The sequence below is a fragment of the Akebia trifoliata genome, chromosome 4 (assembly GCF_017979445.1).
Source record: "Akebia trifoliata isolate Shusen 1 chromosome 4, ASM1797944v1, whole genome shotgun sequence".
In the NCBI taxonomy this organism is placed as follows: Eukaryota; Viridiplantae; Streptophyta; class Magnoliopsida; order Ranunculales; family Lardizabalaceae; genus Akebia; species Akebia trifoliata.
In genome coordinates, this window is record NC_141378.1 from 12,778,480 (window position 1) to 12,804,615 (window position 26,136).

The 26,136-nt window shown below is 33.8% G+C and overlaps 1 protein-coding gene across 9 annotated transcripts in view; it reads right to left on the reverse strand.

Moving 5' to 3' along the window:
* LOC147403874 (phototropin-2-like) overlaps window positions 1–25,721 on the reverse strand; it is a 36,128-nt gene extending 10,407 nt beyond the window's left edge. For 3 of the 9 annotated variants that reach the window (XM_086439629.1, XM_086439632.1, XM_086439631.1), the window contains exons 1-17: window positions 25,530–25,718; window positions 21,307–22,027; window positions 20,538–20,720; window positions 17,540–17,631; window positions 17,154–17,430; window positions 15,747–15,963; window positions 13,993–14,063; window positions 13,592–13,698; window positions 13,311–13,360; window positions 13,104–13,208; window positions 12,256–12,315; window positions 11,429–11,518; window positions 9,353–9,378; window positions 8,028–8,105; window positions 5,691–5,775; window positions 3,605–3,691; window positions 932–1,012 (exon numbers count right to left, since the gene is read on the reverse strand). In XM_086439629.1, coding sequence (XP_086295755.1) covers window positions 932–1,012; window positions 3,605–3,691; window positions 5,691–5,775; window positions 8,028–8,105; window positions 9,353–9,378; window positions 11,429–11,518; window positions 12,256–12,315; window positions 13,104–13,208; window positions 13,311–13,360; window positions 13,592–13,698; window positions 13,993–14,063; window positions 15,747–15,963; window positions 17,154–17,430; window positions 17,540–17,631; window positions 20,538–20,720; window positions 21,307–22,001 — 2,304 coding nt within the window. In that variant the 5' untranslated portion in view covers window positions 22,002–22,027; window positions 25,530–25,718. Of the gene's footprint in view, window positions 1–931; window positions 1,013–3,604; window positions 3,692–5,690; window positions 5,776–8,027; window positions 8,106–9,352; window positions 9,379–11,428; window positions 11,519–12,255; window positions 12,316–13,103; window positions 13,209–13,310; window positions 13,361–13,591; window positions 13,699–13,992; window positions 14,064–15,746; window positions 15,964–17,153; window positions 17,431–17,539; window positions 17,632–20,208; window positions 20,228–20,537; window positions 20,721–21,306; window positions 22,028–23,401; window positions 23,421–25,529 lie in introns of those variants that run through there. The other 6 variants (XR_015177621.1, XM_086439630.1, XM_086439633.1 and 3 more) reach the window with 6 other exon arrangements.
* Window positions 25,722–26,136: the final 415 nt, after the last annotated feature.

Below are 26,136 nucleotides of genomic sequence, written 5' to 3' on the forward strand. Positions count from 1 at the left end.
CTTCTTACTATCGAATAGTTTCCACAATACAGTTGGTATTACTTTTTAGATTCATCTACTTTAATTGGATACAGAGTTTTAAAGAGTGTTGAATTTTAAACGAAATGTAATTAAAGCAAAGGTATTCTTCTTACTATTGAATAGTTTCCCCACTATAGTTAGTGTTGTTTGTAGATTCATCTATTTTATTGCCAATGCTGGAATCGATCACTGTTCAATGAATCACAAATTTAGAAGTATTCCTTTATTGTCTCTACAGATGGTGATGGAGTGCATGGCCACATGAAACTGAGTATTAAGGGTCGTCAATATGAGATGGCGTAAATGTAAGAAAAGAAAGATGAGTATGGTACTACGCTTTGCATAATTATTATTATACATATTTAAATAAATAAAAAATACAAAACTTTCTATCATCAAACTGACCTCTATATTTGGACTATCATGAGTATGTCTCTAAGACAAGGTTGGGAGCATTGGAGATCAGAAGATTCATAGATGATATAAAATGTTTCCCAATGCTTTAGTAAACGAGAAATATTTCTCTTTAAATATAATGCTTCTTTTAAAAGCATCTACGTTATAAAGGATGAGAGAAGTGACTAAGATATTAAATTTTGGTTTCAGTGTCTATTTCACTCAGCCTGGAAATAGAAACATTTTGTGGAAATATTTCAACTAATGTTGGAATTGATACATTTTCATTGAACTCTTATAGCGTTGAGAATTGAAATTGTAGGAAATGATAAAACAAACATAAAAACACACTCATTGCCACATGGCTCCAAGTTTAGCTATTTGTCATTATAATTTAACATTTTATGCATCAAGCTTTATAATTTAATATATATATATATATAATTTACTCTAGTCAAGTCACCAGGATGGAAAGTAAAAAAAAAAAAAAAAACAGTAAAGAGGATGAGTAGACCTGAAAAGAAGTGTACAAGGTTGGAAGAAAAGGATGATCCAGTAGTGAAATGATTTCTCTTTCAATGCATGCCCGATGAACCTGTCATAAAGATGGTAAATTCTCTACTTTAAATGTCATATAAAGCAACTATATTTTCTGTACAAAAATGAAATAATTTATTTGCATGTCTATATGCAGACTGTTGAACTTCTATTGTAAACAGCAGTAAAAAGAAATTGCATGAAGTCCAAAAGCCCATATCACATATCCAATTTCCAGATTGTATGAAAAACATAGTACCATTGTTTCTATTTGCATGTCAGTATTGCTTGATAATAGGAACAGGTCCTGGGTATTGGATGCTTAATAATTTGTAAGAAGTTTGTCACAAACATATAATTTATACTAAAAAACAAACAGTTACGTATTGACTCACAAGATAACTTTTTTTGATGAATAAAGATAATTTATAATTCACTAAAAAGAGGGTGGGGTCAAGATGACCCCGACAAAGAAAGAAAAGAAAGGGAAAAAACCAAGAGGGGTCCAAGTTACAAATTACATCCCAACGAACAAAAAAATCCTCGAAAAAGATGAACTCCTTGAAAAGCTCTCCCCAAAAGAAGAGCAGCCCCAACACTGAGAGAGTTAATTCATGAACCGAGTGCACCTTGTTCTCAAAAATGCGGCAGTTCCTTTCCTCCAAAGGCTCCAGCAAATAGCAAAAGGAAGAAGACTCCACAGAATTATCTTTAATTTCCTAAAGGAGGAACCCCGAAACTACCAACACTAAAACAGAGGTCTAATAGAATTGGGAAGGCACCCTCCTAAGGCAAACAAGATATTGATTTCACAAACAACATGCAACACTCATGGATTGCAGGTAAAGAAATTTATGTCAGATAATAATTGGGTAAGACAACTCTATGATCTACTTCCAAACCATTTGATTCCATTGATAATGTCATACTAAAAACATTAAATTAAAAAACAAGAAAATGAAAGGGAAACACAGAGTTTGAAATGTAGCCAAATTTATTCCACCTAAGACAAGTATTAAATTTCAATCCCATAATTTGTACTACAATTAAATTATTGTTAACTCTTAGCTCCAATATTGCAAGAGTCAACGTGGGAGATTGAACTCCAATGACTTCCTCAATCTATGTCCTTTTTGGTTTCCACCTAGAACTTTCAACTCGCACAATCCTTTTTAGTTCTAGCAATGGAAAAAAGTGAAACTCTAACCCTAGATTAAGGAAAAAGAGAGAGAACAGAGAACACAAGAGTTGGGAGAAAAGGAGATCATGAATACTGATCATGTCTTAAAGAATATATGATTTATATTAGATTATAAACGGGTGACCTAAATTAGCCTCTAAAATAAAGAAAAAGACAAATACACACTAAGGGTGAAAGTACAATTCTACCTTGCAACTTACAACACTCCCCCTCAAGCAACTTGCTCAGAAGATCACGAAAATGAACTCTTAACTCCCTTGGTGAGAATGTCAACAAGTTCAACTTTTGTCTTTACAAATGGTGTGCACACAATGCCGGACAATCCTTTCTCCGATGAAGTGACGATCAACCTCTATATGCTTTCTTCTATCATGTTGAACTAAGTTGTGAGCAATACGAAATGTTGTTTTGTTATCGCAATATAACCACATCAGACCTTCCACAAGAAAGTCAAGTTGTTGAAGAAAATTCCTTAGCCACAACATCCCACATACTCCATGACCCATAGACTTGTTACCACCCACAAAAGTACAATACCTTGATGTAGACCTCTTGTCACCGTTTTTCTAAAATGATAGGTCCCTTACCATGGGAGAATTTGAGATACCTAAAGATACAATATGTTGTTTCAAGATGTTGAGAGTGAGAAGAATGCATGTACTGGCTTATAACACTAATTGCATGCACAATATCTAGACAAGTAAGGGAAAGATAGATCAATCTCCCAATTAGGCGTTGGAACATATTAATATTTTGTAGCGATTCCCCACTCTTCTTATCAAGACTGTGATTAGGCTCTATAGGAGTATCTATTGGTTTGGCCCTCCCAACTTCCCTGTCTCAGCAGAACCCATCCCTCCCGTAGTCGCCAAGTTGAAATATGGGTTTAATGGTTTCCCAACTAGATACAAGAGTAAAAATTTATGCATATTAGAAATTAACAATGCATAGGTCTGACAAGATTTGAGAACTTGGACCTCTTTCTCAAGTATATGTTCATTATGACTTTAAATGACTATTGATCTTTGGTCTTCTGCCTTATAATTTACAAGAACTACTACTTCGGTTTGCATTAATGCACTTCTAAGTTACAAATATAACTAATCACCAATGAAAACAATAATAACAAAATGGACTGAACTACCCTTAACAACAACATTTAATATAAACTAAGAAAACAACAGGGTGCAAAACTACTAATGCACATATACCTCCATGAGAATGTGAAGGCATACATCATTTACATCTTATCCCAAATATTGGGGTTGGAAACATGAACCATGTTTCTCCATTCAAAATTATCTCCTTATGTATCTTTAGTTAAGGAATGTGTCTTTATATTTTTTCTTAAGACATGTGATGGAATACAAATATTGAATAAGAAGTAATGAAGACTAATGATAGCTGCAAGTTCCAAACATCCATTCTAGGTAAGAGAGGTTGAATTACCTCACGAAAATCTTGGTTGTTTCCTTCAGCAACTATACTATTTGGTTGAGTTCTAAAACACAAAATTTGAGGATCTACCTCACGTTCCTGCAAACAAGTGAAGTTCCCCAACGAGATATTCACCACCATTATCAAATCTAAAGAACCTAATGTTACCAGGATGATTTCTAATCATTTTGTGGAATTATTAAAAAGTTTCAGAAACCTTCTTCCTTCTTTAAGGAGGAAAAAGTAAAAAAGAAGCCACCAATAATTGGTGTAGAGTAGGGAGATTTGAACAATAAGGTGATATGATTAGAACACCACATATCAAATAAATGAGAGAGGTTGCACTCTTTAAATACTTACAATAGTGACAAAAATCTCTGACTTTTTGAAAAAACTTAATCCTGATTTGTTTGCAATGTTTTGAAAATATCGCATTTCTAAAAAAAAACCAAGAAATTAGTGAATTAATCGCGAAGTTTGATGTTGAACAATATTATGGTTTTGTAATTTAGTGTAATATTATGTTTAATATATGACATATGTATAATTTTCCATAATTAATGGCTTTTTTTTCTAATTCCAGATTCTGTCCCAGCTTTCTCCTTTTCTGTTTTTTTTTTTACCATGATTTTCCCCAACTCTCTCAACAAAACAAAAAAAGTTGTACAAGTTACTCAAAGAAAGATATGGCATTATTGTTTTGTTTTTTTGATAAGTAAAATTTTAATTGAAGAAGGAAGAATTACAAGAAACAAAAAGAGAAGACCGAGATAGCCCCTTAGGGAAGAAAGCACAACGAACCAAATAAAAGCAATACATTAGGTGCTACAAAAGGAATTCCATTTAAAAACAAAATCATCGAAAGTAATCTCCGTGAACTCTTTGTTCAATTTCGACCAAAGGTACAAGTAGCCCAAAATCTCCAAGAAAACACCATGAGAGCTTCTCGCTTTACTTTTGAACACCCTATTATTTCTTTCGTTCCATAACCCCCAAGCAATAGCCAAAGGAAGAATAGTCCAAAGGTGTTTTTTTTTTTTTCTGAAGGAAAAGACGTTCTTAGCCCACCCTTCTAACAACAAGAAGCAATTAGGAGGAACGACCCATTTAATCCAAAAAAGCCCAAGAAAGAGAGACCAAATGTCATGAGAAAAAGAGCAATGAATTAGGGTGTGAGAAACAAATTCCCCATCCCTTGAGCATAGACGACAAAAATTAAGAGTGATCCAACCCCAGGCAATTAAGCTGTCCATCGTTAGAATCCTCCCTATGGAAGTCAACCAAATGAAAAAAGAGACCTTAGAAGAGACTGACTTTGACCAAATGATTGATTCCGAGGAGGGGTCACTAAAAGGGATAAGCGACTCTTAAAAAGATTGGACGAAGAATCTTAGATCCTTCGCCTCGGTTACTAAAAGGGATAAGCGACTCATGAAAAGATTGGACGGAGAATCTTAGATCCTTTGCCTCTGTCCACTCCCACCTATCCTGTTCGTTATCTTTGAGATGAAAAGATATGGCATTATTGTTGCCTCAAGAAGAATGGTTTAAATAAATAAAATGCATATTTAGTCAAATCTTTACCACAAGAAAATATATTTAACAAAAGAAAATATATTAATTCCACCATGGTTGAAAGTTTTGTGTCATTTCGAAATGTTTCGAATGCACATTCCGATTCGACAAAGATTGGAACAAAATATTGACCTTGAGACAATCAATGTTCCAGGGTCAATGTTTCATATCATCACGAATGTTTCGATCAAGACCATTTCGGCTTTTCTCTTGACCGAACATTGCATTGACACAAGATTTTAAACCTTGGATTCTATAATTAGGGAATTTTTTTTCCTAATAATTAAGCATTTTCAATCTTTAATTTTATTTGCTATAACAAAGAGCCATATTGATTCCATATTTGGAAAGAACTATTCATATATTACAGACGCTAATGCAGAAAATGATAAAAATAAACAGAAGTAGATAAAAATCAACTATAGAAGCTTCAATCTATTGTTCATTATTATCAATCACAACCAAATAAGCATGTTTCAAGTAACATGAAGAACTAGAATAACCATTGTTTTAGGGTATATACCTTGTTACGATTCATCATTACAGATTTGTCCATTGCTTTCATGGCATACAGTTCACCTGTACCTTGCAATTCCACCAAATGAACACTGCAACAAACACCCCAAAAATTTAATTTTAACATTGAAGCTGAAACTCACCAACTTAACAAGCTTCTGATGTGGACCAAAGTAGTAAGCTTTCTCAACCATGGTGGAAATTCAAAAATAAATAGTCATATGAAACTAGAACGAACAAAATTCGATAAAAGAGGACCATGGTTCAACATATTGTCTCATTTTGAAATGTTTGGGAAAAACATTAGGCCACTGACACGAAACACTGACCTCAAAACATTGAATGTTAGATTTCCACATAATGTTTTGGTTGGGACCATTTCAAATTTTCTCTTGACTGAAACAGTGTATTGAAACGTGATTTTAAACCTCGATAGAAGTAAAGAAAATTGGAAGTATCTTAATCATTGTTAGGAAGAATATACATGTTACTTCAATCATTGAGACAAGGCGATTCTAAATTATAGAAACTCTGGATGTGTCAGTTATATAGCAGAGATGCTTAGTGTCACCTAATAAACTACTACTCATTTACAAGAAAATGGACAAACAGGTTTCCTATGCACAACACTAACAATTATGAAGATTGAATATTATTAGTTTAACAAGAAAGAGAAAAGGACTTTGTATGGGTACTTGCTTCCGACAGCCCTACCATTCATCTAATTGCCTACATCAAGTAGTGTTGAAACGAGTTCTATCCTTAGGTCTGAGAGCAGATTTGGTTGGATAAATTTCATCTTTACTCATTCCACTGCCTCTGGTCATACCATTCTTCTGGTTTATGTAAATAACATTATTTTTATTGGGGATGATTCTTCATTTATCTCTCTTGTGAAGTGTGGGCTTGGTCTTATCTTTGAGGTCAAAGATTAGGCAGTTTGAACTTTGAAGTGCTTTCTTGGTATTAAGGTGGCTCAATTCAGGAAATGAATATTTATTCTTCAAAGAAAATATGCCTATGATCCACTCAGTAATATTGGTGATGTAGAAAAATCTAGGTTCTATCGAATCTAGGTATGTTCAACTTTAGGAGTAGGGAAAGGGCTAATTAGATAAAGAAGAAGATTGAAGGTTAAAAGGTGAAAGATTTAAGCCTAAGGGGTAAATTGGTAAAGGGTAAATGCAAAATTTTGCAATAGGGTGTTATAATTAGGTTTAGAGGTATGAAATATGAGTAGGTAATAGGGTATAGGCTAGTTTTGGAGAAGAGATTAATGGTATAGGGTGTTTTATGGTTTGGGAAGGATTGGATGGATTTTTTAATGAGTTGGAGGATTCTTGATGAGTTTAGAGGATTCAGATCCTCGTGAATTCAGTATCTTGTAAGTCTTCTAACTTGTCTTACTACGATATCATTTTTGTGGTTAGCCTGGTGAGCCAATTTATGCATGCTCATCTTTTTGTTAATCATCATATTTTTCCGTACACCAAGTCTAGTCCTAATCATGGATTTGTATATTGTTCTCATGGTCAACTTGATATATCTTGATACATAAATGTTGATCGGTAGGAACAACCATAAATCCTCTACTTCTAGATAATGTATTTTTGGAGTAAATTGATTTCACAGAAAAAAAAAAAAAAACCTATTGTTTCTTGTTAGTCTTAAGACTTGAGTATTGAGCCATTGCTCATGGTGTGTGTGTGATTCTATGGCTTCACTCCTTTATTTCTGAGTTAGGATTTCCCATCAATGGTCCCATGCCACTTCACTGTGATAATAACAAAAAAAAAAAAAATACATCCATTCAATCTATGTGAGAGGATGAAACATATTAAGTCGATGTTTACTTTGTTAGAGAGAGTTTGTGATGGCTTACTAGATCTTTAGAAGGTTTCTTCCTAACAACTTGCAGACATCTTTTTCAAGACAGTTGGGCCTGGTACTGTTCACAATGTTTCTGTCAAGCTGACCATATGTGATGTGTATAATCTAGCTTGAGGGGGTGTGTTGGTTTGTGTATAGATGTTATGTCTGTTGAGTGTTGTGTTATCCGCCTTCACTCACAAGTGTCATGTGCTCACGTATCGTGCCCCAGTTCAACCCGTGATCCTCTTATATTCATAGCTGTGCCTTCCCCTTCAGATCGGTCTTTTGGGGTAAATGGTTGTCAACAATGTCCAGTAGTTTATAGTGAGAGTAGAGTAGTTGATAACATGTAATTTCTTGTTCTATTCTTAATATAATAGTTGGTAGAGCTTATTGATCAAGCTAAGTTATTCAACAATTCATTTAGTTCTAGATGCATCAAACAATTGACAATAAGAGGAACAAGCACTACCTTCCAGTATCACCAGAACCCAAAGGTCGCAAGGGCTTAAAATGCTTCAAACCAATTTGTTCACCACGTGCAACGATCTACAATGCCAGAAAAGGGAAAAGGAAAGTAAAATTACAATGCATGCCACAATAATGTATTGGTTAATAATTGAGTGATGAACATTGAAACTTCAACAACAAATACATAAGATCTGAGCTAGATTTCTGAAACAGTTAACAATAAACATGTTACTTGACTAAATCAAACGAGAAAAGCTCCTAAAATATGAAAATTACTGCAAGGTATCAAATTTTGGTTAGCCTAGTAATGAAAACATGTCATAAAATTACTTCAATGAATAACACTTACTCAATTTTGACCTAATTCACATATTAGACTTGAAACATATTGCGACCAGAAAATTTTAATAATACCACAAATAATTAGAGGGAAAAGTATTGATGCTTTTGGACATTGGGGATTGTCATCCTATGTAATATATGTAGGGTCCCGTTCGGCAGCCAACGCCTTTGTCCTATACGGGTTAGAAGTTTCAGAATGGACTGATTTTTTGTGAGGATGATCTCTATCATTAGGAGATCATCCTCACAAAAAAAAAAAAAAAAACCCCAAACTGAAACTTCTAACCCCATCAAAAGTGGTTTAGAATTGTGGACCGTCTATTTTTACCATCAATCTGTAAACCACTTTTGATGGGGTTAGAAGTTTCAGATTGGGCTGATTTTTTGGGAGGAGGATCTCCTCACCATAGAGATCATCCTCAAAAAAATCAACCCAATCTGAAACTTCTAACCCCATCAAAAGTGGTTTGCAAATTAGCAGTAAAAAATCGACGGTCCACAATTCTAAACCACTTTTGATGGGGTTAGAAGTTTCATATTGGGCTGATTTTTTGTGAGGATGATCTCTATACCCCAATCCAAAACTTCTAAACCATATAGGACAAAGGCATTGGCTCCCTAACGTTGGCTGCTGAACGAGACCAATATATATATGTGTGTGTGTGTGTGCGCGCGCCAACGCGCTAACATCCAATGCTTCATGAGGATGTTAGTGTTGCCCACAACTACTATTTTTTTGGAAATTGGCCTTCTTATTTTGTATTTTAATGCATAAAGTTTGGTCCTTTTGTGATTAATGCTTTCACGGAGATGCCTCCACAATAAATACTTTTACAAAAATATCATTAAGATTTTTAATATTTACAAAAATGCCATTGTAATAAATACTTGTACAATAAAGGCCTTGCTTGGTATGCCATAAAAAGTTGTAAAATGCAAAATTTTGTGTTTACGACCTTTTGCATTTACTGAGTTTTACTACCTTTTACAATTCTTGTGCTTGGTATCACCTACAAAAAATCAACGGGAAGTTATATGATTGCTTGGGTGCGAAGGAAAATGCAAAAATCTGTTTTAACTTTTTTTTTTTTTTTTTGTCTTAAAATAATATAATTTACAATCTAAATAGTAAACATTTCCTTAAATAGTTTTTTTTTTTTCATATTAGTTCATTTTTTAAATAAAAGTTCCATTTCAATCTTCATGAAATTACATTTATAATATAAATTTTTTTATTAAAACCCAAAAACTTCTTCATTTTTTTAAATTATAAATTGGAGGAGTAAGTCTAGCCTTACTAACTTATCAAGATTTCAAATCTTACTAAGTGTCGCTAAGTTTAGCTTGTGGCATCCAAAAATATGATCCAATGCAACAACGATGTAGATGACAAAATATTAGGAACTTTGAAAAATATATTTCAAAAAAAGAAATACTTCCCCATTAAATTTTAATTTTAAATTTGGGAGTTTGGCAGCCGTCTATTTTCAAAACTTTCGATCAAGTCCAAAACAAATTATTGTTTTGATTTTTGGATCTGAGTCTTCATGAGATCTAGAGGGCTGTCGTGTTGGATTGCCAATTTGGAAATCCATTTGAGCTCAACGATCCTTAGTAAGATATGAACTCTTACTAAATTAGTAAGGAAAGTATTTTGTCAGAGAGAGAGTGTTTCTGTGAAGAAGAAGAGAGGTAAAAAATGGAGGTTTCTGCAAGGATGAGAGAGAGTTTTGGGGGAGATTAAAGATGATTAGGTTTTGAAAAAAAAAAAAAATCTGAATTTTTATGAGGTGATGGGTTGCAGGGGATTTTTACGAGGTGGTGGGTTGCAAAGGACCCCATCCTTCAATTCTTGAAGGAGAGAGAGGTCAAAGACGATTAGGTTTTGGAAAAAAATTAAAATCTAGTTCATGGGTTGCAAAGGACGCCATCCTTCAATTCTTGAAGGAGAGAGGGAGGTAGCTTGTTCAATCACCTTCTTTTGCAAAGTTTTTCAGTAATTATTTTAACGTACAAGTTTTAAAAGAAAAACACCTAGTTTTCCGATGTTTTACTATCAATATTTGTGGGACCCATGTGAGAAATTAAAACCAAGCACCCTCAATGACGCAAAGTCCAGCAAAACATTGTATTTACGCGATTTTACAGCGATTTACGGGAAACCAAGCGAGGCCAAAAGTAATGAATGATTTTACAAAATGCAATTAAGATTTTTGATATTTATAAAAATATCCTCACAAAAGGACCAAAATACCCTTCCCGGTGCACTAAAAGACAAACTAGAAAGGGTATTTTCGAGAAACCCAAGTTATGGACAATGCTAACATCCTCATAAAGCAATGGACATTAGCATTTTCCTAAAATAAATATTATATATGAGAATAACTATAGCATATCAACTACATATATTTTAAATATATAAAACATTTGCTTAAATAGATAGCCTATTATGTACTATAATCACGCATTAGTGAATTTTCATTTAATCTTTTGAATTGTATGAATAAATTGTTAGCATATCCAAGTGATTAGAACATGACCGACTGTGTTTGTGTTCTACATGGTTAGAATGCATAAAAAATATAATGTTATAGAGACATATCCCATTGCAATTCTTTTCTAATCATGAATGAATAATATATGTAGTTTATATATTTTCTACAAGAAATTTTTAAGTTAAATATTTTAATAAATTCTATCGATATTTTTAGAATAATGTCTCAAACAGAAAAAGAATATTACAGTTGAAGTTATTGTTTATCGAAATATTTCCACTGAAATCTTGCTTGTTTATAGTTGAATTTTGATTATTTTGTTTAGAATTTATAGCTCATTAATATTTCACCTAATGAACAATGATTTCTATTAAAACATATAGAGAACTACCACTTGAATTTCTACCAAGACTTGTGGAAAAGGAAATACTTTCGGCATGTTTCCAATAATTAATACCATGCTTTAAAACCTAATCACAAATATACAATGACCCAGAAAAGAAAGACATCCATCAGGGTACATAAAAAGATCTAACAACACAAACCTTAGTTCACAAGAGAGTACCTTTTGAATTGCTAGCCAGGATGAATTGTTCTTTTTGTGAGGCCTAGGGAAGACAGGTTGAGAATGGATTGCCCACAAGTCATCAGGTCTCTAAATAATAGGACAATATTAAAAAGCTACATCAGTTATCTTGCAATGTAGGAGTAATTATTACATATATAAGGCTGACTTTATAAAACGATATATTTAGTTCTATGGAGGCTAAAATAATAATCATAAGAAGGGATCATAATATAGACAAAAATTAAACATCAATAAGGAACTTCTGGGATCAAAATCTAGTTAATAGTATCCATAGAAAACATTATTCAAAGGGCTAATGCTACCCTTACAATGATTACCTAGAAAAAATATGGTTCCATTTACATGCATAATAATTGCCACATCATCCCCAGATACTGATGAATATAGGGATTTATGAACGACCGTACCTATCTCACTCCTAGTATAAAGGCTTTTATTCAGTTGAAATGAAAGAAAGTAGGTCAATTGTGGATCTCTTGGAAACAATGTTAGAAAGCAGAACAACGTAGAAAGAATCGTCTTCTTCAGGAGTGATGATTATTTATTTTTTCAATATTTCTAAAAGAATAATAGACTTCACAATAATTCAAAATGCATAATGGATGACTTATCTTAATATCATCTTTCATCCTCCTATCTGCCCAAGCCTATTTCTATGATTTTCTTGTAAGAAATAAACCATGAAAAATAGGAAATGAGGCTGCAAGGAATCACAAATGAGTGTTAAGAAGTTTTCAAAATAAATAATGATTTCACCCAAGTCTTTGTCCAAACACATTGCAGTGCAAAAAAGTGTACCTTACCAAATTGGCGTCAGGAAGCTCTCGAACAGCTTCATTAACATTTTCAGCAGTAGCTTTGACCTGGAAAAGGAAATACAAAAGCTGAAGTGATAAACTTACAACACCCTTGCAGTATCCATGCAAAATTGATGAAGCACAATTTATAGCTAATTTGCTACTATTCTCATTAATGCATCTAGAATCAGGATTTATCAACCAGCTTAGCCTAACCCTATCAGAGAAATATTGGCACCAAACACGGTATGGATACTTGTAGGATATGGTTTTATCATTTCCTATTACATAATTGGTTATGTCCAAGATTCCCAAACTTTCATCACTTTCTTTTCAAATAAAATATATAGCTTGCAAAATTTCAATCAAATCTGCCATGTTATTAATAAAAAAAACATATGATAATTCACTTTGTGAAACTAACAACAGAGACATGATTCCAACATCGACCTGTTGACTTGGATACTAGTTTTCATATTTGTGCCAAGGATTTTGAGATTGTACCCATGTGTCTATCATTACAGCTACAATTGAATAATTAATAATGCTATATATGACTAAGTTATGACCGATAATGCTATGTAAGACTATGTCTCATCTCAAGGAAATGTTTTGGTCAAGAGAAAAATCTAGATGGCCTCGACTGAAATATTCCTAGACAATCGAAAACATTCCCGAAACATTCAATGTTTTGTTACATTTCTTGGCCGAAATGGCCAAAATATTCTGAAATGAAACAAAACTTTACAAAACTTTGAACAAGGGTTGTAATCATATCATATACTTCTAAGAAGAAAAGGTTCAATTAACACTGCAGTAGCTAAAGACAGATGAGAAAAGAAAAAATTATATACCAACTTAGCACTTTGTAGCTCCGTCGTCTCCGAGAGACGGTTTCGAAGGGGCTCTACATGATCACTTCCATCTAGTTGCACACCAATGAAGTATTGGAGTTCACCCTAACAAAATTATAATCCAATTAGAATGGTCTAAAGAATTGCAGTAAGTGTAAATTCGACAATAATAAAAAGAAAAATATAAAAAAAGGATCGTATAGCCACCTTTTGGTCACGCATTGGTTGTAGGTGGAATAAATTCCAAAATTTCTTCCCTGCACATCCAAGATTTCATAAAGTTGAACGTATCAGAGAGTATGTAAAATATATGGAAACCCTAAATCAATGAAGAGAATTATCAACTCCTAAAGAGATCAAATTTTCCAAAGTAATGAAGTATCATGCATAATAAAAGAGAAATACGTAAAAAAAAAAAAAATAAACAATTTAAAAAATGGAAAGAAAAGAAAAAGGACAAGTTTATTATATAAAAAGTATTAATTTACCACTCTTTGTATAGTTAATCAACTGGACGGTAATTTCTCTTTCTTCTCTGATAGCATCTCTAATTTTTGAGACAGTTTCTTGATCGGTATCAGGGCCTTGAAGAAATCTATAAAAACAAATGAAGCTTACTAGTGAGGTATTATCTTAAAGGAATGAAAAATAAGAGACTTGCCTCCAAGGTTTAAAATCTTGTCTCCAGGCAATATTACAGTTAGGTGAAAAATTGAGACCGTCTCAACCGAAACATTCTGAGAAATTCCAGATCGTTCAATGCTTCATTCGAGTCTCAGCCGAAACCAGAATTTTCCATCAAAACATTCTGAAACTAATATGTAGCCATACTGAATTCTAAGAACATACTGCCCTAAATACTCGACCAAAAAAGGAGAAAATTTCATACCGGCAGTTTCTTCCCAAAATTTCTTCCCGAGTATACTCTGTAAGTTCAAGAAAGCTATCGGATGCAAAAATCTGCACAACAAAGCAACAGGGTACCATCAGAATAATTTTCAGAACACAAAATTTGCAACTCAAGATTAAGAACCGTTCATGTTCACAAATTAAAAACTCTATTATGGATACTCTATAATGTTTGAACACCTAAAATGTTCAAACTCTATTATTAAGGAACTCTGATAGTCCTACTGAAGTACTTGGATAATATTTATAAATGCAAGATGCATAAGATACCCCTCAATTGCTGAAGAAAGGAAACACATAACACCATCCTTGCAAAATGAATGGTTATAGAAGCTTTCTATTGAGTTGAGTGGAAAGAATGCAATAGAAGGTTTTTCTTACACTAGTAGTAGCTTGACTTTGGAGATCTGGAATGTGATATGAGGATCTTAATCATGGACAAGTATCTTAAAATAATTCTGATTCGTGAAGATGGAAAAAGATGTATCGAGCATGACCATAGTTCTAAACTCCAATCAATTCATCTCAGTATTTATATAAAACTATTCCATAATTACAATCAATTCATTTCATTATCATTTATTTATGTATTTGTTGTCATGTAGGCACAATAATTAGCAAGTAGGTAGCATATGCAAATGCACATGTATTACAAAAATTAGGATTTATGCATGATTAAATTTTTATAATTGTTTTAAAAAATTTAAATAGATAATCTAATTTTATATCATATTTTATCATTTAATATCTTGTAAGGATCATTTCATAATATAAAATATTAACCAAGGTGATTTTGTAGATAACATAATAAAAGGATATTTTTGTAATTTTAGAAAACTAAAAAACTAACTAACATGGTTAGAGGGGCCGTGGGATTGCAATTTTATTTTGTGACAAAAATGACCTTGATAAAAGCAAGTTAAATGTAAAAGTGGGGGCAATTTTGGTGTCAACAAACACCTTTTCGGCCTTCTCTCATTATAATAGTAAAGATATTATCAGAAAAAGTATCGATTAATCCATAAGAATTTATGTTTCTTAATTACTAAAAATAACACGGCATGGATCACCTATTAGATACCATTTTGCTAATAATTTATTTTTAAGTTTAATATATTTTATAAACAGTTTTTCACTAAATGTAGTCATAATCTCATCAATGTAGCTTTTGACTCTCAAAACTTTATGTTTTATACACATGCAACAGTATATAAAGAACTATTAAATAGCCTTTTTTTCTATTCCAAATGGTTGTTTGCTAAATTATAATAATTTATGAATGTATGTTCCGTCCTAGTTCCAGCATTTATTGATATAGCAATGTGTATTTCCTACCTTTATCACATTAATTGCCTAAACACCCCTAACTTCACAAGTTTCTGCACAAACAAAAAAAAAAAAACAACCTTCAAAGGTTTCCGAAAATCATTTTTTTATACATTTTTCATTGAAACTGTTAAAAGTTCTCATTAGTCCTCAAATTATGCAAACTTGCGAGTTTCTGTAATTTGGCAATTAGACATGCGTTTTGATTCAGCAAGTCAAAATTCAAAAAACATTAGGTCGTATTTTGCCAAGCGAATTTGATTATTAAGACCATGAACATAACCCTTTGCCCTTTTGAACATCGTTATACGTATAGAAAATCATTTTGAACATAAGAGTGGCTCCGGATATAATTGTAAGGAAAGCAAAAAAACTACCCCAAACATTCTTTATGAAATTTGTCCTTACAATGGGGTTATCCGGAAGCCTTGGATCAGTTATGACGAAATTCTTTTCAATCCGTTCCAATGTTGTCGCTAAGTCAATTCCTTGTCGTATATCTCTCTCTCTTTCCATACGTTCCCAGCTGTTAGAGCGTTTTACATCTCTGGTCATCAAAATCTCTGGCTCAATGCTAAGCTGAGGATCATTCCTTTCTACAGAGCTTAGAGACCTCCCTCTAAACCTACAAATGATGAGTGCACCATTCAGGCTTAATCCAGATAACAGAAATAAAAGATCCATATATATATATATATATATATAGCCAATTGTCATACATACTTTGAACTCATATTGATCAAGAGCTCAGGAGAACCTTTTGGTCATTACCATGTATCTAGTTAAGCTCAATGCACCTTCTTTTCTTATTTTTCTATGGGAAGTTAATCTTCACAATCCATTGACTTGAAATGAAAGAAAATACAACAAAATGTTTGAGTTTGTATTTCAACCCATGGCCTGGACAAGGTGAGAACATTAAGTGTTGCAGTCATTAGAGTATGAGAATAAAAAGTTAATTAATTCTAAGACGAATAATTAATTTCTTAAAAAAACACAAAACTAATTCTCAAAGAATGGTATGAGTTTGGTCAGTGATGTCAACAATTATAACAAATATTATTGAGGGTCACATGGACAACTAGCATGCACAAGTGATGTTTCCCAGATCACATTTCAGGAATTGAGGTTGAGTCAATCACTTCCATCACATCAAGTAGATTATAAACAACAAAGCCTTATACCAAAGATTTGGGGTCGGCTAAATGAATCTTGTTCCTTCATTCCACTATGTCCAAATATATTATGATCTCAGACAACTAAACATGTGTGCATCCTCATAACAGAAGAAGATGAATATACTTTTTCAAATTGAATGACTTCATGGAACTCAAACCCCAATCTGGGAATGTTATGAAGGGTATATTTTCCCCCACTCTCGGGTATGCCATACTCCAGTTAAGCCCTGTGACCCACTTATATTCATAGTTCTCCCCTTCTCCAACAGATTGGTCTTTTTGAGTAGTTGGTTGGTTAGCATGGTATCAGAGAGCTAGGTTCGTATTCTTTCCACTCTTATGGGTGAGGAGGAGTGTTGAGTGTATATTTTCCTCCACTCTCGGGTATGTCATACCAGTTAAGCCCTGTGACCCTCTTATATTCATAGTTCTCCCCCTCTCCAACACATCGTTCTTTTGGAGTAGTTGGTTGGTTAACACATTCTGCTATTTGAACTTTGAAGTATGATATGGAAGAAGTAGAAACAAGTGATGCATAAATACCCACATCTAACAGGATGAAACTAAGGGACTTTTCTTTTCTTTCTTTTTTTTCTTTATCAGGGCGAAACAATGGAATGTTGAGGAAGGACCTTACCCCATCAATGAAATGCGTCCTGATTTTCTAGATTTCTTTCTAGTTTCATGAGTAGAGTTTGCTCTAGGTAAAGCACTTCTAGCATCCACTTGAGGAGTTTGTCTACCAGGTGTACTTAGGTTCCCAAATTCTGCAGATTTTGGCAGAAAGAAATCAAGCCCATGTTCCACGGACTTGGCAGGGGTGCACGAATCGGCAGGTTGAATATGAGCTTGTGGATGCTTCACAGTTTGGACAACTTCAGTGATGGAACCTAAGGCCTGCTCCTTCTGCCGAGCTGATACAAAAAAAGAAAAAAAGGCAATAAAGTTATTTGAAAACATTAGAGGTACTAGCATGTGTGTGTGTGAGCATCTATTGAAATTGTTCTATATGTATCTGCTTACCATCATAGCGAATTAAGGACTTCGGCAAGCCGTTTGGACGCAGAGCCTTGTCATTTAAACCTTCAGTATGTTTGCTGACTTCAACTTGCATTCTGTAGGAATAATCAGAAATGGTTTGTATATTACGGGAAAAGTTATAAAGCTCAGAATGGTATAGTATCTCAACAAAGTCCTCGAGAAAATAAAATATTTGCAACATGGTAAGCTTATAACTTTATAAGCATGCTTTGGTAGAATGCATTTGGTAGTATACAGAAAAATTTAGTGTAAATAAATTTATAGATGACACCAACTATGGGAATGATCCGGTAAGACAAATGATGGTACCTATTAAAACTTGTATGAGAGAGTATTCTTTTTTTCTGGATAACTGTAAAGCATTAATTCTAAAAAATAGAATAGAAGATCTGGGTTGTCAAGTAGATCACCCAATTTTGAGGACCAAGAAAGAAATAAAGATTAAAAGAAAACAATGTCTCAAAGTATCACTCATCCCATCTAAATACAAAATCCTTAAAGATCAGAAAAAGTTCTTGAAATTTCTGGCAGAACTCGGACCAAAAAAATAAGAGTGCTTTGCTAATGATCTCCTACACTAAACTCTCTTTTCCATCGTAAACTCTTCCATTTTTCTTCTTCCAGAGCCCCCCAGAAAATAACAAATGGTTCCAATTTTCACATAATCCTTCCTCTTGCAGCAAAAACAGGTGACTACAAACTCTTGAATAAGGAAAAAACGGATAGGGGAAAAACCCAACTTATCCCTAAAAGATTTAGAAAATGGACTAGTAAACGGAGCTAAACTACAATGGATTAGTAGGTGATTAACATTTCTTTGTTCGATTTGCACATCGAACAGCAGCCATTATGATAATTCTAAAAGAGATAAGATGGTCGGTAGTGAAGATCTTTGTCCATGAAAGAGATCTAAACATCAAAAGCCACCTTGGATGGGATTTTGGACCCCTAGACCATTAAACAAAAAAAATGGAAGAGTTGGACTGAACGATCACGTGATAATATAATTGGAATAAAGGTTCCCTTCCAAAGTTGTTAATCTTTTTCTCTAGGTGACATGGAAACATGTCGGATACCATTCATGAGGTTTTCTATGGACTTCACCTCACGTCACTAAAATTCCTTCTAAAGCCAAGATCCCAGGAGACATCATCCCGACCATAACACACGGCTTTGAACTGCATTGTTTTTCTTATTTAAAAATAAAATGAAAGTACAGGAACTGGATCAACATGGAAAGTCTCCACAACAGATATCCCCTTGGAAATGAATTGTATCCCCTCTTCTAACATCAATAACCACACCCTTGTGAAACTCAAACAACCCTTTTATGACACATTTACAAATGTTGCCCCATACAATGATTTCACTGCATCACTCTTATTTAAGATTGCTGCTTTCAAGTTTGGCATGTAAAGCAAAAAAGAGTTAGGTTTTTTAAAGCCACTTTCACAATAAGAGTGCTACATTCATCTGTTTCAAATTTCAAAAGCCCAAGCCACCACTTTTCTTGGGTGTGCAATCTATCTTCCAGCCTACCAAGTGAAAATTGGGGGGTATTTTCTCTTCCGTTCGACAAGAAATCTCTCATTTATTTTTCTCACCAATATATCACTGACTTTGGAATTGAGAAGAAACATGTAATACACAAGAATTCTTTTTTTCTTTCTTGATAGGGTATACTCACAAATTCTAGAATTGTAAATTTTAATAAGTATCATCTTACCCTCCCCCCCCCAAAGGACAAAAGTCTGCATTTCCAGGATGTTAATCTCCTTCAACTCTCTCCGCGAGCAGATTCCATAATACCTTTGACTTGCATCTAGCTCCCAAGGTAAGGTCTAGCTAAGTGTGGATGGGAAACTGCCAACTTCACATTTGAACACTCTACCAAAACTTTCATAAAGTGATGTATCCCCTACCCCCAATACTTTATTCTTTGAGAGTTTAGCAATCAGAACAAATACCTCTTCAAAACAACATAAATTACCTTTAAAAACCTTATCTAACTTAAAGGCGCATCAACTGAAGGTTGATTATCATCTGCAAATAGAAGATGTGATACTGTGAGGCCCATCTTTCACAATGAAACCTTCCAGATCTCCCATTTCAATTGATCTTTCAATGAGTCTCCCCAAAGCTTCCACCATAATATCAGAAAAATAAAAGGGGTTGATAGTGGGTCACCATTCCTTTACCCTCTAGAGCTTTTGAAATACTCCTCTGCACCACCATTCACGAAGATTGAGAAGGATATTGATATTACACATTTCGTGATCCATACCCTCCATGTACTACGAGAGCATATTCTCCCCATCAAGTAGTGTAGTAACTTCTTTTTTTTTTTTTTGATAGGCAAATGCAATAATATTAAAACTTGGACGAGGTCACCAAACAATAAGAAGTACAAAGAAGAAACTAGGTAATAATAGGTCCCAATAAAGGCTAGAAGAACGGGACCTATTATGGGATATACAATGCAATACAGACTCGTGACCATTATGCATCAATTAGAGTAAATGAGCAATACCACCCAATGTTTCTCATTGTAACACACCCTTTAAGCATTGCTAAAACCAGGAGAGCTGAAAAACAAGGTTAAATATGGAAAAAACAGATGTGAAGAAAATGGTGTGCTCTTCGGGATATACCCTATTCAAGTGGCATTACAGCAGCAATTGTACAGTCCAGAATCCAGCTCCATACTTCTGGCAAGAACTAAGCTAACAAGGCCAAAGTATTAAGACAATGGACTTCATATGTATCATATTGTTTTTTTTCTCGTCAATCCACATAAGTACTCCCATAAAGCCTAGTTACTCTAAGAGATAGTCTTACCTTACAGACTAAAACAATTGCTAAGATAGAAACATAGAAACAAACACAAAGATATAGCAGAATATGAGTAGAAGATACTAAAAACAGGAGATAGGAATAAAAATATATATAATCTAACCATTGGTTAATTATATTATCTCACCCTATAAATTTGATAACCCGCCCCATGTCATTTTTGATGGGTGTAATTGTTAGAAGATTCCAGAAAGGTGTGCCATCCTTCTTGTAATTCAAGAGCCTGCCACAGTAGCTTTTCCCAGTTTTCACGGCTTCTCGTATTTTTGCAACTTCATTCTTATCTGTTTCAGGCCCCTGGAGAAAGCGACTGCAACAACAGGGAGATAATTCCAGTTTAAAATAGTGGGTGAAACATCAACCTAAATGAACACGGTCACATGCAAGGGGGTCGAACCGAAATGTTTGATACCTTCCACATTCCCACCTATGAGATTGAACCCCTCCCCTCACCCCTCTTCCCCTCCCAATAATAATAATAATAATTAACACCACCCCAAGATGTATGCTAATTCTTGGGTGATTTATACATGAATTGGGGTGGTGTTAGCAAAAGTTGGTATGGCAATAGAATCTCTCTTAAATAAGAAGTCGTCCTAGAGTGACTGTGTTTGACACTGAGCTGACGTGGAGGTGTGCACAGAACTGTTAGTGCTTTCACTTGTATCTATGGTTCTATGCACACCTCCACGTCAGCTCAGTGTCAAACGCAATGTCCTACGAGTCACTTTAAATAAAATCTATTGTAAACCATTCAATCTATTGCACTCTGAAAAAGGCAAAATATATGATCAATCATCCAGAAGAAGAAAAAAAGTTGACAAATAGGATATTAGTAACCATCTGATTTGATCTACTTTTCTACCAACTACAGCCACTATGAGGGCAATCCTTACCAATTCCTTCCAATAATCTCCTTTGATGAATAACCAGTCATGGTGAAAAACCCAGAGCTGGCATACATTATAGGGCAATCGCGTCTGGTTGCATCTGACACAACAAATGTCTGTTGAAGCATTGCCAGTGCATCCTTCAAATCTTGTGAGGCCCTAGGGACACCAGATTCATATCCAACATTTGATTCTTCAGATGTCCTTGTAGATTCTATAGACCTCTCCATTGAATTTTTACTTCCCTCTCCTGATGACTTTAGAGGAATGACTTGAGGATTACTACCTCCAATATCCGATTCAAGAACGAGTCCCCATTCAGCGGCCCTTTTGGCCATGATAGGATCAGTTAAAATCCGATTAGATGATTGCCCTTTTGATGAGTGTCCATAACCTACATTTGACTCCAACAAATCATTCTCTCTCTGTTTGGAATCTTCAGAGGTCGTGGAATCTCTTGCAAAGGCCATCCACTTACTAACAGGTACCCTACCCGAGGCTGTCCTTGCTGATCCCTCGTACACCTGAACTGAAGTCTCATTTTCTCGCTCTTTACTCTCACTAGACTGTCTGACATAATTTGATGGTTGAAATACTTCAATTGGTTGTTTTCGTTCTTTATTACTCGGGGATACATTATTCCCAGGTGAGGATGAGCTTGGTTTGGATGAATTATGAAGCCCAGTCTTTGACGATGCCATTCCAAATTATTCCGAAATCAAATTCCCTGTCAACATGAATGGTATCAGCCGAGACATTCGATACAAACCAATACATTTTGATACATTCCCGAAACATTCAATGTTTCGGAGTCAATGTTTTCATATCAGTCTTGGACAATACCGATACATATCAACCGATGCATTCCAATATTTTAAACCATGAGTATTAGAAGATTGTTAGAAGAAAATCGAACCAAAAAAATCATTTTATCTTTCAAAGGATTCCATCAAATGCTGTGTGAAACAAGATGCAAAGATCTTATAAAAAGTAACCACTAGGAAAACTGTCAAATCCACAAAAATGCAATTGAAGAAACTAGAGATGCCTAATAATTCTACCAAACAAAACAATTGTGAACAGTAAATAATGTTGGCAAGCATTATAATGAAAAGAAAAGAATAAAACACATGACAATGCAAACACGAAGACAATGCTTTTTATAGGAATTAACCAATTGACTCGGTCGAGTTTTACCTTGTCTGGTGAGATTTTCAAAATCTCGGCCGAGTCATCTCGTTTATCTCGCGAGATTATGGTCTACTCATATTTTTATAGTGTGCTAATATCACAACCCTAAATTTATAAATTATTTGACGTAACAAAAATATTGACAACTAATGCAAAGAACATAAAACCTGAAAGAATTATAGAGAAAATAGAATGTTCAAAGAATTGTACCAACAAAAGCATATAAAGTGATATGTCCAAACAAGCACAGGAGAAAGACAAAGAGATTCTATTACCACACCAACTTTTACTTATAACACACCGACATTTTAAATTAATTAACTTATGGGATGTGTAAATAGACTTTCCCGGTTTTTTCCCATCACTCCCCCATTGTCCAGAAACTAAACTCAAATCAACATTTCTTAGTTTATAAAGACATAACCTTATTCAATTCAGCCAGCAATGGTTTACAAAGTCATAACCTAATTCCCTACTACTACTACTGCCCTTCTTAGATTTTCAATGTTTATCAAACCCCACATAAACTTTCCAAAATCCTAATTCAGTCAAAGAGAGACAGACAATTTGTTAATGTACATCTATAGGGATGGGAGTAGAGTAGTTTAGGGTGCTTCTATTGTATGGGAGCATAACCTTTTAAGGGAGAGGTTATAGAATATTTCTTTGAATAAGTAGGGGTGGGTAGTTTGTAGTTAGGGCAGGGGTGGGAGTATAAAATGATGCTATTGCCACACCAACTTTTACTAATGCCACACCAATTCCTATGTAATTCACCAACGAATTGCACACAGTTGGTGTGTCGTTAGTAAAAGTGGGTGTGGCAATTGTAACTCTCTAGTTTTAAATCGCAATGAAATTATGCAGAGAACAATTATAAAAAGAACCCTAATCGAATTAGGAGACTAACCATCTCGAATTAATTAACTTTGGAGGTTCTATCGCCCTAACGAGATCAATTCCAATCTTTTCCGCTTTTTTTTTTTTTTATAATCTTTTTTTTTTTTGCGATCCGATCTACATAGGCACGTAACACCATTGACTCTTCTTCCTCTGGACCCACTGATGAAATTGAAACGAAATCGAACCCCAAATCTGTGGCACCCATTCTCAATTACTATTAAAACAAACCCTTATGTTCTCAAAATAATCCCAATTCCCATCATAGATTCCGTCGAATGAATTCGATCCAAACATTTCTGTTAAAATCTCACAAATTGGGGACAACCCCCGTGTTTTTAAGTATCTAGTTTGCCAAAAAATTCGCATCGCTCTTGAGAAGATGGAGAGAGATTAGGGTTTTAATGGAGAAAATGAAAATGATATTCACTCTCAAATTTCAATTTTCAAAGAAAAAAATAGGGTTTTTATTGAACTTCTTAATCTCTTCAGTGTCGATTTCAAAGAAAAAAGACAGTTTTTATTGGAGGAAAATGAGGGATTGCCTTCGTTGTACTGTGTCTACACTGCACTGACGTGGCTCTCTCACTCTCAGTTGTACTTTTGATATTGGAAATATTGAAGCGTATTTAATCTTACATAACTGCTATTGACACCCCAATTTTTACTTATTACACCACAATTTCTTAAATATTTATCACACCTTAATTAAATATTAAAGCACACCATTACAATAAAGATTAAACTCATATAAAATCTTAAATCTATCAAATAGAAATCTAGACAAGAGAGAGAGAGAGAGAGAGAGTTTCTATTTGCTCCCAACTTTTATTTTAATTGGAATGTAATAAGTAAAAGTTGGGGTACCAATAGCATCTCTCTAATTTTATTTGAAAAGCAACGTAACTTCCCAACATATACTTGACAACCAAATCAACAAGAGTCTTGATTTTGTACAACTAGAGTTAAAGTTGCTATCTTACTCCCTACCTAAAAATTGAATAAAAAATCACATCAGCTTCTTGATTATGTAGGTAGGTGTGATGTGAGTTAAACTAGACTCTTAACGGTTAGTGGGCCTGGATGTTGTACCTAATTCTTTAACTCTTAGTTGTATGGGATATAAGAACTAGCCTCTTTTATTCTCAATTAGATCCATTAAGAAAAAAGAAATTAAAACAGAGGGAGGTATTTAAAAGGGTGATTTATCCAAACAGGCACTAAAACTTGAAAAATTACCAAAAGAGTATATTATTCATTTTAATTTCGAAATTTGATCAATTATCTTCTTTTTTTTTCAAAATTAAAATATTTCCATTACAATGGGGAAGGAGTTCAGTATTTTATAAAATATAATTTTTTTTAACTGTCTCATTGAAATTAAAATAGGGAAAATATTTATTATTTATATAATACCAAAAAAATAAATTTTCACTTTAACAAAAATATTTTAATTTTGAAAACGATAATTTACCATTTTTATCTACCTTTTCAAGAATTCTCTTCTTCTATTTTTTAAATAGAGGGAGGTATTTAAAATATGAATTATTATTATATGAGAGGTGAGTCAAAAACTTTAAGATTGAAATCGATTAAAAGTTACTTTTTCTATTAAAAATCATAGTTACACTTATGTTTGATAACACTTCTAAAATCTAAAAACTAGAAATTAGACTTCAGAAATTTCATCCAACGTCCCTCCATTACTAATTCAAAACTTCTGAATTTCAATTTTAAAGTCTGAAATATAAAACGAAACAAACAGAGATAAAACTTCTTAAATTTAAATTTTAAAAATGAACTACCTCCATTCAGGCTTCAAAAGTGTTACCAAACACATACTAACTCAATTCGTTTGAATTAAACTAGAAGTCGAAAAAAAAATCTCTATTAAAAAAAAGTAGACCTCTAGAACACTCAAATAGTGCCAAAATAATCTTCTAAAATTCACCCTTTATTTTATATCTGAATTTTCATAAATTCCACTCATATCTTACTAAAATGGTCCAATCCTATTTTAAAAAAAACTCTACCAAAAAAAAAACAGACCTGAAATTATCATTTAATTCTATAATGAAACCAACAACAAATTATATTTCCCATCATAATAAGCAACTAAAAAAATGATAAAATCTCACACTTTGAGTTCAGAGCCCAAAATCTTCTTCTCTCAACATTTCAATCTTCAAAGCTTCAACCATATATACGTTTTGAGGAAACAATATTGCTCCTTTAGAACACAGAGTACATACGTACATACGTACGTACGACAGCAAATCAAAACTCTCTTTTTCTCTACTTGAATTTGGTTAAAGGAGGAACACAAGAGGAGGAGGAGGAGGAGGAGGAGATAGATAATTGGATAAATAGGCCTTCGACTGTGCAGTGAAACTGAATAGTGGCCCTTGATTATTTACACGTCAACTACTAGGAACGTATCTGAACCGTCCATCTCACACTGATTATCCAATTTTTTTCAAAATTTATTTTGTTGTGGCCCAAAAAGGAACAACATAATAGGGGACGTGACCTTTTTTATTTTTAGCGATTTTTTTCAATTACTATTTCTGCGGCTGCAAATACTTTGAAATTCGTCTAGTCGACTCAGGCCTAAACTCGTTTGAATCAACTCATCTAATCGATCAAAATAAAAAAAACTCGGACTAACTAAAAAACTATCACTAATGCTGGAGTAATATTAGATTTACTGCAATTTTTACAATTCTGACGTGTCGGTGCGCACAT